Source organism: Belonocnema kinseyi, chromosome 5 (assembly GCF_010883055.1).
Source record: "Belonocnema kinseyi isolate 2016_QV_RU_SX_M_011 chromosome 5, B_treatae_v1, whole genome shotgun sequence".
Taxonomy (NCBI): domain Eukaryota; kingdom Metazoa; phylum Arthropoda; class Insecta; order Hymenoptera; family Cynipidae; genus Belonocnema; species Belonocnema kinseyi.
Window position 1 is genome coordinate 90290587 of NC_046661.1, and position 16968 is coordinate 90307554.

Consider the following 16968-nt stretch of genomic DNA (forward strand, 5'->3'; position numbering starts at 1 on the left):
TGACGGTTATTTCCCGGTTTTTCCCGGCCTCATAAAATTTCCGGTCATTTACATTTCATTTGTAATTCACGAAATTCATGGAATTCATGAAATAGGCGTCATTTATACAATACGCGCAATTTGTGGAATTCACGGAATTTATGGAATTCATGGAAATAAAGGTATTTATGGGATTCGTGGAATTGATAGAATTCGCTGAATTCATAGCTTTTAAAGAATTTATAGAATTCAAGGAATTCATAGAATTAAGGGAATTAAATACATTCCCGGAATTTATGGAATTCCAGGAATTCGTGGAAGTCTATGTATTCCATACATTTCGTGAATTCCGTGACTTCATTGAATTTAAGTTATTCATTGAATTTTATGAATTCCTTATATTTCGTGAATCCTATGGATTCCACGATTTCCTTGAATTTTACGAATTAGTTAAATTCCGTGAATTGCTCTAGTGAAGTGAATTCCACGAATTTGTTGAAGTCCACGAATTTCGTGCATTTCTGGACTTTATTGAATTCCTAGAGTTACATGAATTCTTTAGATTCCGTAAATTTCTTGAATTCCTTTACTTTCATGAATTTTTTACATTCCGTGAATTCCGTGAATTTAATGAATTCCGTAAATTGCGTGAATTCCCTGATTTTCTTAATTTAATGGATTCCGTAAATTCGTGGAATCCGTTAGGTTACACAAATTCCATGAATTCTGTGAACTTCTTAGATTCCGGGAATTTCATTGATTCCGCCCAGTCCGCGCATTTCTAGAATTTCATGAATTTCTAGAGTTACTGAATTCTTTGTATTGCGTAAATTCCTTGATTTTCATGAGTTCTTTGGATTCCGGCAATTCTTTGGATTCCGGGAATTCAATGAATTCCTAAATTCCATGAGTCTCCTGAATTCAATGAATTGTTTAAATTCTGTAAATTGCGTGAATTTCCTGATTTTCTTGAATTCCGTAAAGTCCGTGAATTCTTTGAATTCTGTGAATTGATTGAATTTTTTGACGTCGGTAAATTCCATGAATTCTGTAAACTTCCAAAATTCCGAGAATTCATACAATATCGTGAATTCCTTGAATTCCACGAAATCCATGAATTCCAGGCGTTACATGAATTCAGTAAATTCCTTGAGTTCCGTAACTCTGTGAATTCAACCAATTCCTTAAATTCCATAAATACGCGTGTAATATACTATATATTTAAAAAATTGTCCGAAATTTTTTTTTCAGGAACAAGTGTTCTAAGAAATTAATTTACTATTTTTTTTTTCGCTACAACAGATATCGGGATATCCAGCTGCAAGTATAATAGAGAAGTGTTACTGGCTATGAGACTTTTCTTATAAAATTCCAATAGATGTGAGGTATCATACCAATGCCAGCATTTGGATACCAAAACATTATGACGCCAAGGGATTATATATAATGCCTAGAAATTGTATATGATGTCTAGGGATTATATATAATGCCCAAGGATTATATATAATGCCTTGGGATTATATGTGATGACTAGGGATTATATATTTAATGCCTAGGGTTTATATGTGATGCCTAGGGATTATCTATAATGCCTGTATTATATACTTTTCCTGTAAAATATACAAAGATCTGCACAAAATGGATTCTTCGTTTGGTCTCAATTTATGAAGTCCAATTAACGGATTTTTTCAAGGGACCCAGACGTTCAAACGACCTATAAAGGTGACTAGGAATATAAAAATATAAAATGTATAATTACTGTAGACTGCTCTGTTTCAACGACTTCAAAAATTGCAAAGCTGCGGTGGCAGCTTCGTTGCTGACGGCAGGATCTTCATCAGAATTGTATTCATGATTATGACCGATACCAGTTGAAACTCCCAATTTGCAATAATTTTTTCCCAGTAAAATTGGCAGCCATTCGTTAAAAGTAATATGTTGGATTTCAGCAATTACTATACGTCTTGCTTCCTGATACAGTAATTCATCATACCATGATGGATTGAGTCTAGCTAATTCCTTAGCAATGCGATTGTGTTCTCTGTGCCAAATTGTGTGCATCACTGCCAATTGGACTCCAGCGTTTACGCGATCGTCGCCTGAAAATTTTGAATTGGTAATTTTCAAATTGAGAATTAAAATTCTGAAAACGGAGTTATTCAATCTATATAAATCAGTATAAATGAATCAATGATTTTATGAATCTTTTTCAAGCTAGCCATTTTCACCGCACTTAAATTACGTATCGGATTTTAGGCCCTCCCCTGTAACGGACCGTTATAAATATTTCTGCCCTACCCTCTGTGCTCTTACCGTTCGTAGTTCATAGCTTCCAGAAACAATAAGATATTCTACCAGAAAAATTTCTTATTGAATTTAAAAAAAAATCTTACTGGGTTCTTTTGATTCAACATGGAAATATTTTTATATTAAGGCCATGTGATGGGTGGCTCACGTGACCAGATTCCTACCTTACCGCCACTTTTTTTATTTCCCAACTTATTATCACACGAAACGCCACATCAAGTTGAAAATTTGGGATACTAAACAAGAAGCATTATGAATAGTGGATCTGGTCCTAAATTTGTGTAATTGTGAAAAAAGTTTTTCTTTGTAAATAATTTTTTTTGTTGCTTTTTTCAAAATTATACAAATTTAGGACCAGACCCACCTTTCTTAGTGCTTCTTATTTATTATCCCAAATTTTCAACTCGATGTGGCGCTTCGTGTAAAAATAATTTGGGAAATAAAAAAAGTGAGGTTAAGGAAGGAATCTCGTCACGTGACCCACTCGTCACAAGGCCTTAAAAGACAACTTATTTGATTTTAAGCAGTAACCAGTGTCCCGAATCTTAGGAACGTTTTTAACTGCGCTTGAGTGGTGCCAGAAACCCGATTGGTCACTGTGAGCGCACTGATTTTAAATTATTATATATAAAAATTCAGGTTTAATATTTATAATAAATAAGGATTGGAAAATGATGAAAAATCTCGTCTCTGTCGAGATTTAAAATTAATTTTTTGTTTATTTCCGACATACTATTAAATATTAAAATGAATATTTTTTGCTTAAAACTAAAAACTTCTTCTTACCTTTTTATCAACATTTTAAAACATTTAAAATTCTAAATTAGAGAAATAATCTTTTCTTTCTGAAGTCAGAATTAATAATGTTTTTTGCATGAAAATCGCATTATTTTTTCATTCTTTCATCGGCCACTCCCAAATTCTAATTTAGACTTAAGAAATTACTTTGGATGCATTTTCCAATAATTATTTATCTTAAATATTAAATCTGAATAATTATATCATTCAAAATCAGCGCGCTAACAGTGACCAATCAGATTGTAGGCGCGACGCAAGCGCAGTGTAAAAAGGTCCCAAGATTGGGGACACTACAATAACGTCAGGTAGTTTCTTCAATTTGAAGAAATTATTTGTTTAAATGATTTGTTTGATATGAAACAAAATTATTTTTAATAAAAAAAGTTACTAGGAACAATGAAGGAAATAATTTCTTTAGTCAGAAATTTCAAATAAAAAAACTATTTCTTTGAACCAAAGAAAGATTTTCTTAATCTACATTACCAATGCGTCACGAGATTGCGCAGATCAAATCACTTAGATTATTTTACGTTACCGCATCTTTCGGAATACGTCAAATTTTTACGAAGATGCGGAGACGGCCAGCTCTTGGTAATAATTTAAATCGCTAAAAAATGGCATAAAGTAGTGTGTGACTTTCTTGCATGGTAAAGATTTGTAGAAAGAATAGCAGCTATCTACCGTTTAAATAGATACTGTTACACTGCATGACCTAACCTCACTTTTATGTAAATTTTTGTTACTTCTGTGCCCAATTTCGTCACAACTTATCTTTTTACCTTAAATTTTCGTGGAGAATTATAAACAACGAAAGAATAACATTCATTTACACACAAAAAATATTAAAACAAATTTTTTCCTTCAGGTGAACAAATAAACCATGCAAGTTTCTTCAAACTCGAGTTGACGAATCCAATTATTGAAAAATTATTCTCATGCGAAGAAAGACAAAAATTTTTTGCCTCTATTTAATTAGAATTATTAAAGTTTTAAATTGAATGGAATTATTTGCTTCATGGGAAGGATAAATTATTTATAAATCATTATTGGATTAAAAGAAAACGTATATTTATTTAACCTGTTCTCTTTTTTCAACCAAAACGGTTATTTATTTAAAGAAATGTAAAGGTCAAATGAAAAATTATATTTCTTTAATTTAAAGAAATTTTTTTATTTGAAGCTATAAAATGTTTCTTCAATTCAAAGAAATATTTGGTTTAAAGGAACGAAGGATTTCTTTAATTTAAAGAAATTTTCCGTTTAAATTAATGAAATATTTATTTAAATTGAAAAGAATAATTAGCAAAAAATTCCTTGAGACTAATGGAAAGTTTTTTATTTAAAATAAGCTTTGCAGGGTGAAAACTAAATTTTCCAAATTCTTAGATTTTTCTTTAAACAAATTATTATTTTTCCTGGCCATTAAAATTCAAATACCAGCATTTTGATCATGCAATATTTTTTAGATCGGATCTTTTATAAATGGAATCAGACAATATTTCAGATACTAAATACAAATTTTTTAATTTATTTATTTTAAACAAAAAATTACTTTTTTATCATAAAAGATGATTTTTTAACAAAATAAATAAATTTTCCAAAAATTAAAACCTCCACTTAAAAACATGAATTCTAAACAAAAAAAAAGTGCAATATATTTGATATTTTAACCAAAAAGATGAAGTTTTATTTAAAGAAATAAATAATTTTAAAGAAAATAGTTTATTTTTGACCTATGCAGTTGAATTTTCTATACAAAATATCAGTTTTCAACAAAAAAGTTAAACAATCAACCAAACAAATGAATTTTCTACTAAAAATATGCATCTTCGACAAAAAATAATTTCTTAACAAATTGATTACAACAAAATAGTTGAATCGTCAAGAAAAGAAGAATGATTTTTAACCAAACAGTTGTATTTCAATCCATAAAAGATGAAATTTCTGCTAAAACAGAGAAAGTTTTAAATTGAAGACAAACTTTCAAAAAAAATATATTTGAATTTCCATAAAAAAGATTATAGTTTGAGTTTTTAACATTAAAATGTGAGTTTCGAACAAAAAATAAAATTAAGAAACTTTTCAACCGGAAAAAAAGAATTTTCAAAAACCGGTTGAATTATGAACCAAAAAGAATTACTTCAGCAGTAATGTTGAATCTTCAAAAAAATAGTTTCAATTTTAACCCAGAAAGATGTAATGTCTACTGAAACATATGAATTTTCTAATAAAAAAGACAAATTAAAAAAAAATTTGAATTTTCATCCGAAAAAATTCTGAGTTGACTTTTCAACACCAGAATATAAATTTTTAACAAGTAAGTTTTCGATACAATAGTTTAATTTTTAACAAAACATTTGAGTTCTCGACTAAAACGGATGACTTTTCAACAAAATTGTTACAGTTTTAACCAAACAGTTGTATTTTTATCCAAGAAAGATGAAATTTCTAATAAAAGGTGAATTTTTAAATCAAAAATTCACTTCAACAAAAAAAACTTTAAGTTTTTACCTAAAAAAAATTTCAGTTCACTTTTCTATACCAAAATTTGGATTTTATGAAAATCAATTTTTTACAAAATAGTGGAATTTTTAACTAAACAGTTGAATTTTCAACCGAAAAAGATGACTTTTTAACATTTTTTTTTAAATTTTTAATCAAACAGTGGCATTTTTTTTCTAAAATAGATGCAGTTTCTACTAAAATTGAGAAATTTTTAAATAAAAAATACAGATGTTCAAAAAATAGTTGAATTTTTATCCAAACAAGATTTTTATTCGACTTCTCAACATAAAAGTAGCAGTTTTAAATAAAAAGTAAATTTTCTACGAAGATACTTGAATTTTCAACCAAAAAGGATGATTTTTCATCCAAGGAAGATGCATAAAATATTTAAGTTAGATTTTTTGAAACCAAAATCTGAATTTTAAACTATAAATTAGTTTCCTGCAAAACAGTTGAATTAAAAAAAAACAGTTAATATTTTTCCATGACCTTTAATAATTAAAGATAAGAATCTTAATCTTGTAATATCTTTAGCCTAGAATCTTTTATAAACGGAATAAAACAATTTCAAATCAAAATTGAAATATTACAAATTTATTCTGTTTGACAGTTATTAAAAGATATAGAAATTCCCTGAGTAAAATGTTTAAATAAAAAGTTTTAATTTACAATAAGAACGGATAACTTAAATTTTCAATATAATTTTTTTTAAACATATATTTCAAACTAAAAAAGATAAATTTACAATAAAAAATGAATAAGTTAAGTTTTTAGTGTAAAATTTATAAAAAATAATTTTCAACAAAATAGTTGAATCTTCAAACAAAGAGACAAATTTTCCAAAAATAAGTTGACTTTTCATTTAAAAATGACACATTAAAAATGTTAATTTTAACATACATTACTTTTGAAACATATAGTGTAAATTTAATCTAAAAAAGATAAATTTACAATAGAATAAGAATAAGTTAAATTTTCAGCGTAGAAAATAAAATAATAATTTCCACAAAACAGTTGAATTTTCAATTAAAACTGACACTTTTTAAGAAGATGTTAATTTTAAGATACATTAGTTTTGAACCGTATAGTGTAAATTTAATGGTGAAAATTAATATCTTAACAAACAAAAAAATACAAATTTGTAATTAAAAAATGAAATTTCTACCTAAAAAGAACAAAATACATATATATATTCAAATAAATAGTTACATTTTCAAAAAATATTTAAGTTTTTAAACAAAAAGAACAAAATTTTCTTTCAATAATCTTAATTTTCTACCGAAAAAAACACACATTTGAACAAAATATACGAATCTTCAAGTGAAAATGGAAAATTTTTACAAAAATAAAACACATACATTTTAAACTAAGAAACATAAATTTGCAATAAAAAAAGAAATAAGTAAAATTCTCAGTGTAGAAAATTTTCTTGTCAAAATAGTTTTTAACAAAATATTTGAATCTTTAACCAAAGAGAAAATTTTTTAGAAATCTGTTGAACTTTTAATTAAAAATGACCCTTTTTAGAAGATGTTAATTTTAACCTACATTAGTTTTGAACCATATAGTGCAAATTTAATAAAAAAGATTAATTTTTTTACAAATGAAAAAAAAACAAATTTGTAAAAGAAAAAAGAAATAACAAAATAATAGTAAATAATATCTAAAAGAACAAAATACAGATATATTAAAAAAATTTTTAATTGCCCAAAAAATAGTTAATAAGATAGATATCTTTTTTCTACGCTGGAAATTTAACTTATTTATTCATTTTTTATCGTAAATTGATCTTTTTTAGTTTAAGATGTATCTGTTTCATTTTTTCAAAATATTACATTTTTAGTTGAAAATTCGTGTATTTTGTTAAAATGTCCTGCTTTTTTTTATAGAAAATTAAGATTATTTTCATCATTTTAACAAAATACACGAATTTTCAACTAAAAATGGAAAATTTTGACAAAAGTGAAAGGCATACATTTTAAACTAAAAAATTTAAATTTACATTAAAAAATGAATAAGTTAAATTGTCAGTGTTAAAAAAAATAATTGAAAAAAAAATAATTTTCCACAAATCGGTTGAATTTTCAATAAAAAATGACACTTTTGAAGAGGATATTATTTTAATATACATCAATTTTAAGCCATCTAGTGTAAGTTTAATGGTAAAGATGAAATTCTTTACAAATAAAAAAAAATTTCAATAAAACGCATGGATTTTCTATCCAAAAAGAACAAACTACATATATATTTAAACAAATAGTTAAATTTTTGAAAAATAGTTAATTTTTCAAACAAAAAGAATCAGTTATCTTGCAATAATCTAAATTTTCTACCAAAAAAAAAACACGAATTTTTAACAAAATACACAAATTTTAAACTACAATTGGAAAATTTTGACAAAAATGAAACACATACATTTTAAACTAAAAAAGAATAATTTTCAACAAAATAGTCGAAACTTCAACCAAAGAGACTAATTTTCCAAAAATCAGTCTACTTTTGAATTAAAAATTAAACTTTTTAAAAAATGTTAATTTTATCATACATTAGTTTGGAACCATATAGTGTAAATTTAATGGTGAAGATTAAAGTTTTTACAAAAAAAAAATGTAATAAAAAACAGGAATTTTCTAACCAAAAAAAAACAAAATACATATGTATTCAAACAATTTGTTAAATTGTCAAAAAAATAGTTCAGTTTTTGAACAAAAAGAATAAACTTTCTTGCAATAATATTAATTTTCTAACAAAAAACACGACATTTTAACAAAATACGCAAGTTTTGAACTAAAAATGGAAAATTTTGACAAAAATGAAACACATACATTTTAAAGTAAAAAAGACAAATTTACAATAAAAAAGGAATAATTTAAATGTAGTGTAGACAAAAATAATTAATTAATTTTCACAAATCGGTTGAATTTTCAATTAAAAATGACACTTTTTAAGAAGATATTAATTTTAACATAAATTTGTTTTGAACCAGATTGTGTAAATTTAATTGTGAAGATTAAATTCTTTACAAAAAATAAAAATTTTTAATAAAAAAAAAAAATCTAGAAGAAAAGAACAAAATACATATACATTATATATTTAAACAAATAGTTAAATTCTCAAAAAATAGTAAAGTTTTCAAACAAAAAGAACAAAATTGTTTGCAGTAATCTTAATTTTCTACCAAAAAAACACGACATTTTAACAAAACACTCGAATTTTTAACTAAAAATATAAAATTTTGACAAAAATGAAATACATACATTTTAAAGTCAAAAAGATAAATTTAAAATAAAAAATAAAAGTTAAATTTTTGGTGCAGAAAAAAATTTTAAACTATTATAATTTTCAACAAAATAGTTGAATCTTGAACCAACGAGACGAATTTTCCAAAAATCAGTTGACTTTTCAATTTAAAATTACACTTTAAGAAAATGTTAAATTGAAAATACATTAGTTTTGAACCACATAGTGTAAATTTAATGGTGAAGATTAAATTCTGTGTAAAAAAAGAATTTTAAATAAGAAAAAAAAATTATATCCAAAAAGAACAAAATACATATATATTCAAACAAATAGTTAAATTTTTAAAAAATAGTTAAGTTTTCAAACAAAAAGAATCAGTTTTCTTGCAATAATATATATTTTCTGCCAAAAAACACGACATTTTAACGAAATACACCAATTTTAAACTAAAAATGAAAATTTTTTACAAAAATGATACAAATACATTTATAACTAAAAAAGATAAATTTACAAAAAAAAAGGAATAAGTTAAATTTGAAGTTGAATTTTTAATTCAAGATTGCACTTTTTAAAAAGATATTAATTTTAACATACACTAGTTTTAAACCATATATTGTAAATTTAATGTTGAAGATTAATTTCTTTGAAAAAAAAATACAAATTTGTAATTTAAAAAATCAATTTTCTACCCAAAAAAACAAAATACATATTTATTCAAACAAATAGTTAAATTATAAAAAAAATAGTTAAGATTTAAAAAAAAATGGAAAAATTTTCTGGCGATAATCCTAATTTTCTACCAAAAACACGACATTTTAACAAAACACACAAATTTTCAACTAAGACTGGGAAACTTTTAAAATAATGAAACAGGTAAATGCTCATTTCAAAAATTAATGTTTAAAGACAAAGAACGAATTTCAAAAAAAAGTTTAATCTTATCCCAAATCACTTTTAAATAAAATCGAGGATCTTAAAACGAAATTTAAAAATGTAGGGTAATGTTTTTACGAAATTATTTGAATTTTCCATCCGAAAGTACAAAGTTTTAACGCAATAGTCGATTTTTCAACTCAAAAATCTTTCTCAATTCTTTGGCAATTATGAATTTCATACCTGCATTTATTATATAGTATAATTTATTATTTAATATTTATATCATTATAACGAATATATGTATTATAAAAAAATGAAACTTATGAGAAAAAATGAATGCAATAAAAAACAATTACCGGCCGTGTAACATCTTGAAGAAAGACATAGAGATGCAGGTTCAGTATTTGCAGTGGGCAAATATTCTCGATTATTTCGAACCTCGACTCGGAGTTGTCCTCCTTCAAAAGTTCGAAGTTCACGAGATTTTTCCATTGTGGAACCATAAACTGTCGAGCCATCCAAAAAGTGGCTTACTTGATTCATCTGCAATTGAAGTAGATATTTTTCATAACACATGCACAATTTCGGCCCTTTTAAATGCCTACTAGGCGGGGCTAAAATCCTACTTTTCAGTCCCTAGGGAGTAAAAAGTACTTTTCTGTCCCTAAGGATAAAAGGGGACTTTTCTGTCCCTAGGGAGTAAAAAGTGACGTTGTATGCCTTGATAAGAGTGCTGAAACGTTAGGCATTCTTTTCCACAGTCGTTTTTTTATTTTTATTTGTTAATAATTAAAGTAAAAAAGAGAAAAAAGGGGATTTGGTTGGTTGCCTTCTCATTTTTCTTTCCCCTTTTTTATTTGTGTCTGAATAAGGAATTTTTTTCTTTTCTTTTTTAGCGATTTTTTTTTATCAAATTGCAATAAGAGCATTTCATGGTAGTTGCCCAAATTTGGTCGTTTTATTCTTTATTTTATTCTCAGGAATTCCGCAGATAAAATTGATTGTTGGACGTTAAATAGAATTTTAAATTTGGTTTCAATCTCATTTGAATGCCTTAAATTAAAAATTTCAAAACCCCTCAAATTTTAAAAGAATTTCAAGTCAGTTGAATTTTCAATAAAATAGTTGTATTCACTGTAAATTACTGATTTTTGAAATTTCTAAAAATTTAAAATTTTTAGAAAAGACCACTTTTGTAAAAAAAACAGTTAAATTTCTTAACAGAAATATGAATTTTTAACAAAATAGTGGAATATTTAACAAAATAGATTATTTGTTAACAAAATAGTTGAATTTTCAACTAAATAGTTCAAGTTGTCATAAAAAAACGATAAATTACCATAATTTATCAGAAATTTTGAAATTAAAAAAAAAATTTTGTATGATCGAATAAAATTGATTTTTAACTAATCAGTTGAATTTTTAATCCAATAGTTCAATTTATCATAAATTACAGATGTATGCCGAAAATTACAGAAAACTTTAGAAATTTTTAGATCTTTGGACTTTGGAAATTTCTAAACTTTTCACAATCTTCAAAATCTCAAAAATCTGTACAATTTTAAGAATCTTTAAAAATAAAAGTTTTAAGATTTATAAAATACTTAAATTTATAAATGTCTATAAAAAATTCTATCGAAAAAGACAAATATATAAACAAAAGTTGAATTTTTGCACAAAAATACAACTTTAACAAAATAGTTGAATTTTTAACAAAATGGTAAATTTTCCATAATTTATCGATCAGTTACAATAAATTGCTAAAAATTTAGAAAATTTTGATATAATCTGAACTTTGTTAAAATTACAAAACTTCTATTTAAAAAAAAATAGTTGAAATTTAGACCAAAAAAGATTACTTTTAAGCTATAGCTAAACTGTATACTCAGTTAAATTTTCGAACAAATAATTTAATTTACTATAAATTACCATAATTTACCAAAAATTATCAAAGTTTCTTTGATCCTCCGAACTTTCATAAAGTTCAAAATCTCTAAATTTTGTAAAAATTAAAATTTGTTGAATGTTTCAAATTTTTGAATTTCTAAAAAAAATTAAATTTTTTAAATTTCTAAAACTTTTAAGATTTGTGATTTTTTTTATCTTCCTAAAAAATTATATATACAAAATAACAAATGTTTTAAAAAATAGTTAAAATTTTGATATAAATAATTGAATCAAGTAGTGGATTTTTCAACCTGCAACGATATTTGTACTTTCAAACAAATAAGAATAAACTTTGATCAAAGACATTTAAATTTCTAAACAAACACTTTAATTCTGTAACCAAAACGAATATTTTTTCATATCGAATTTTCAACAAAAAAGTTAATTTTGAATCAAAAAAGATTAATTTTCTACAATAAAAAGAAAGGAATTTTTATTCAAAAGTTTGAATTTTCTATCCAATAAGACGAATTTAATAAAACCATTAAATTTTTGACCAAACAAGATGACTTTTTCACAAATCATTCGAATCCCCAACGAAGTAGATTACTTTTGAACAAAATAATTAACTCTTTAATAAAAAAATTTAAGTTACCATAAATTATCGACGAATCATCATAATTTATAATAAATTATTAAAAACCAGAGATTTTTTTTTAATTTTGGAAATTTGTGGATATTTTAAACTTCTGTAAATTTCAAAAACTTCGAAAATTGTTAGTAACGTATAAATGTACCATCAATTTCCAAACTTTATAAAATTCTGAACTTTTTTATTGACTTATAAGTTTACTATAAATTTCTAAACTTTATGAAAATTTCAAAAATTTTATTGATTTATAAATGTACAATAAAATTGCCCAACATTCTGGAATTTTCTACCTTTTTGATAATTTATTTTACCATAAATTTCCAACATTTCCTAAATTATTATTTTTAGTGCATAAGATTTAGTATAATATTTCGAACTACCAAAAAACAAAAAGAATCTGTATTTAAACAAATTGTTAAATTGTCAAAAAATAGTTCCGTTTTTAAACAAAAAGAATAAACTTTCTTGCAATAATCTTAACACGACATTTGAACAAAATACGCAAGTTATCAACTAAAAATGGAAAATTTTGACAAAAATGAAACACATACATTTTAAACTAAAAACATAAATTTACTATAAAAAAGGAATAAGTTAAATTCTCAGCGTAGAAAAAAAAATGTTAAAAAAATAATAATTTTCACAAATCGGTTGAATTTTCAACTAAAAATGTCTCTTTTCAAGAAGATGTTAATTGTAACATAAATTTGTTTTGAACCAGATAGTGTAAATTTAACGGCAAGATTAAATTTTTTACAAAAAGATACAAATTTTCAATAAAAAAAAAATCTATGAAAAAAGAATAAAATACCTACATATTATATATTTAAACATCTGTAAATTTAAAACACTTCGGAAATTGTTAGTAACGTATAAATGTACCATCAATTTCCAAACTTTCTAAAATTCTAAAATTTTTTATTGATTTATAAGTTTACTATAAATTTCTAAACTTTTTGAAAATTTCAAAAATTTTATTGATTTATAAATATACAATAAAATTTCCCAACATTCTGAAATTTTCAACCTTTTTGCTAATTTATTTTACCATAAATTTCCAACATTTCCTAAATTAGTATTTTTAGTGCATAAGATTTAGTATACTATTTCGACCTACCTGTTCAACTGGGCCGAAACTGCAGTCTGTTCTGAGGACAGGAAGCGACCTGACATAACTCATACAACGGACGAATTCTTTTGAGTAAATTGGATCGTGATCCGGCACGTGAATGGGAGCACAATCAGGATGAATGTACCGTGGAGACAACCAGTTACCGTCTGCCTGACAGCAGGATATTGGCAATCCATTCGCCACTGATGATAAAAAATTAAATTATATGAAATATAGGAGATATCTACATTATCTATCTCAGATAATTTTAAAATTCAGATTTTTTCGTTTTTCTAAAATTTTTAAAATGAATTTTATCTCTGAAAAAACTCCCTCCGCTGGGAATCGAACCCTGGTCTTCCGATTTCTCGGCCGCGGGGCTAAGTTAATGCAAAGACCCCAAAAAATAATTTTTCCACAGCCATGTCATGTAGCAAGGTTTTCTCTATAGAGTCATAGATATAAGAGATACGAAATCAGTTATCTACGCTTTCGATCTAAGATAACCCTCAAATTCTATTTTCCTGAAGGGAAAGGGGGGCAGCACCGACCGGTGCACAGTGGGGAAAAAGTACATTTTTCGGTTCAAAATACGATTCCGGCTGAACCTGTGGACCGATTTGGATGTTTTTTTTAAGATTGATAAAATTTTAAAGAAAGTTGTCGAGTCTGATTTTTAATTTAGTTTTTTAATTTTGTTATAAATAAATAAGTATGACGAAAAAAACGGGAATTTGGTCTGCTTGATGCTCCCTATGCTCTTCAATAATAGGAAAATCGCTGTAATCGCCGACTTACATTATATGAAGATATTCCATCATAGTACAATAAACAAAAAAATTTTGTATAAACAAATTATTTGTTGAAAATGTGTGTTCTATAATTTTCAATACCTTAACGTTTTTTAAAGTTATTTTTGAAAGAAATTTGAATAGAAACAAAATTTCTCCTAAGACTATTCTTTTAAATGTTATAAACAAACTTAATTAAAAAATGCATTATTCAGGCATTTGTCGTCAGAAGAGTTTTTTTCAATGTCAGTTTTTAAAAATTAGGAACCTCATAACAATTTCAGAAAAATTCATAATTTGTTGATAAATTTCTTGATTTTTTTAACAAATTTGATAAACAAATGCATTAGTTCGGCATTTGTCGACGGTAAACCTCGTTTCTTTCCATATCAGTCCTTTTAATTGTTACACAACTTCAATTAAAAAATGCATTATTCGACACTGAAAAAAAACTAGTTTTTTCTTCGGAAAATGCCCAAATAATGCATTTGTTTATTAAATTCAAGAATTTTATGATTCTGGAATTTTCCAATTCGTGAATCTTATCACTCGGAAATTTTATTATTCGTGAATTTTTGTATTTTGGAATTTCCCAATTCGAAACTTTTATTGTTTGGGAATTTTATTATTCTGAAATTTTTCAATTCGAGAATTTTATCATCAGACACTTTGATTATTCTGGGATTTTCCAATTCTGGAAAATTTTTATTGTTCTTGAATTTGCAAATTCAGGAATTTTCTTATGCGGGAATTTTATTAGTATGGAATTTTCCAATTCGGGACTTTGATTTTTTGGGAATTTTATTATTCTTGATATGGCTAAAGATTTTTGCATTTGAAGTACAAAAAAATAATAATAAAATGCAAAAACCGCTTAAAGTGGAACCGTTTAAAATCGTTAACATACAAAATGTAACCTTATCAAATTTTGAACTCATAAATTTATAATTCAATAGAATTAGAAATTAAATGTTTAATTGTTTAATTTTTAGTTAAAAAGATTAAAACTAGAACGATCAACATTTTTTTAACTGAACACTTTTAAATGAGAAGTAAAATTATTTTAATTTGAAGAAGTTTCCAATTACTAATTAATAGAATTTCTTTGGATATGAAAATATAAAAACGAAAAATTTTTTAAATTTTGACGGGATAATAAAACTATCATGTTTTCCCGAAACCTTTCAAAACCCTCAAAAAGCTTTAAAAGTTTATTTCGAAATATTCAGTAACATACATTTCGTTTAATATTTTTTGAAATCTTGTCAAAACTTAATTCATTTTTTACATTCTCTCATATCTTTTGAATATATTTCAAAATTCTTGAAATTTTTACTATATTTTTCTTTGATCCAGCAAAGTTAAAAAAATTGCTTACAAAATTTTTCAGATTCTTTTTTGAAAACTTCGGGAATCTTCTAAAATGTTTCAAAATATTTTAAATTAGAAATCATTTTAAATTTTTCTAAAAATCTTAAATATTTTAAAAAATGATTCGAAGTTTCCCCCAAAATTTTTTAAATCACGAAAAATTGAAAAAATTGCATGAAAATCTTCCAGAACTTTTTTTTCACTTTGGAAATCTTTTGACATCTTTTTAAATACTGTCTTAAAGTTAATTCGTCAAAATAAAATTTCACACTTAAAAGGGCGGGTTTCCACTAAATTTGAAAAAATAAAAATAAAGCGGTCTTCCCGGCAGAGCAGAGCAGCGTATCTTTATGTATTTTGACCCGCTGAATCCGAGTCCGAAGTCAAAAATATAAAGATGACTCGTGTTTTTACCCTCACCTCAAAAAACACCCGTAAAAGGAAAATTTCCGTCAAATTAAAAAAACAAAAAAAGGAAAGTGGAATGACCGTCGGACCAGAGCGGTGTATCCTTATGTATGTTGACCCGCTGAATCCGAATACGAAGTCAAAAATATCAAGTTAGCTCGTATTGAATCATACTTCAATTCAAATTTCGCGGAAAACCGGCTTTTATAGGTCAGGGTCAACTTTCTTTCTTTTTTCAAATTTGGCGGAAAACCGCCTTTTACGGGTGTGTTTTTAAGGTAAGCGTTAAAACACGAGCCAATCTGATATTTCTGACTTCGGATTCGGATTTAGCGGGTCAAAATACACAAGGATACATTGCTCTGGTCTGTCGGAGAGACCACTTTCTTTTTCGAATTTGGCAGAAAACCGCCTTTTTACTGGTGTTTTTTTTTTAGTTTAGGGTTAAAACAAGAGGTAATATATTTCTGTCTTTGGATTCGGATTCAGCGGGCCGAAATACATAAGGATACATTGCTCTTGATGCCGGCTAGACCACTTTTTTCGAATTTGGCGGAAAACCGCCTTTGAGGTTAGCATTGAAACACGAGGCAATATGATATTTCTGACTTGGCTTCGGATTCAGCAGGTCAAAATACATGAAGATACATTGCTCTAGTCTGCCGGTCAGACCATTTATTTGCGGGGTTGTGCTATCTTTTCAAGTTACTTGCTTTAAGGGCATGTGACACAGCTAAATACCTATATTACCGACCACAGTTTTTCAGTTCACTGAATGTTTTTTTGAACCTCAGAATTTTTTTTGTAAATAAAATATCGAGCTGAAACTTTGGGAAATGTATTAGAGTACAATAAAGTACGTTTGGGTACTGCATTTTGGTAGGAACTTCACTGAAAATGATTTCATCTTTTTTCCGAACCTCAACATTTTTTGAATGTTTGAACTTTTTTTATACATAAAATATCGGTCTTAAACTTTGAGAAATGCAAGAGCCGAAAGAAAACTACGTTTAAGTACAAAGCTTAATAATAAAAGATGTAAA

At 25.9% G+C, this 16968-nt stretch overlaps 1 protein-coding gene across 2 annotated transcripts in view; it reads right to left on the bottom strand.

Moving 5' to 3' along the window:
* LOC117173084 (peroxidase-like) overlaps positions 1–16968 on the bottom strand; it is a 109391-nt gene that overhangs the window by 22834 nt on the left and 69589 nt on the right. For both annotated transcript variants that reach the window (XM_033361466.1, XM_033361465.1), the window contains exons 6-8: positions 13362–13558; positions 10062–10248; positions 1739–2078 (exon numbers count right to left, since the gene is read on the bottom strand). In XM_033361466.1, coding sequence (XP_033217357.1) covers positions 1739–2078; positions 10062–10248; positions 13362–13558 — 724 coding nt within the window. The remainder of the gene's footprint in view (positions 1–1738; positions 2079–10061; positions 10249–13361; positions 13559–16968) is intronic.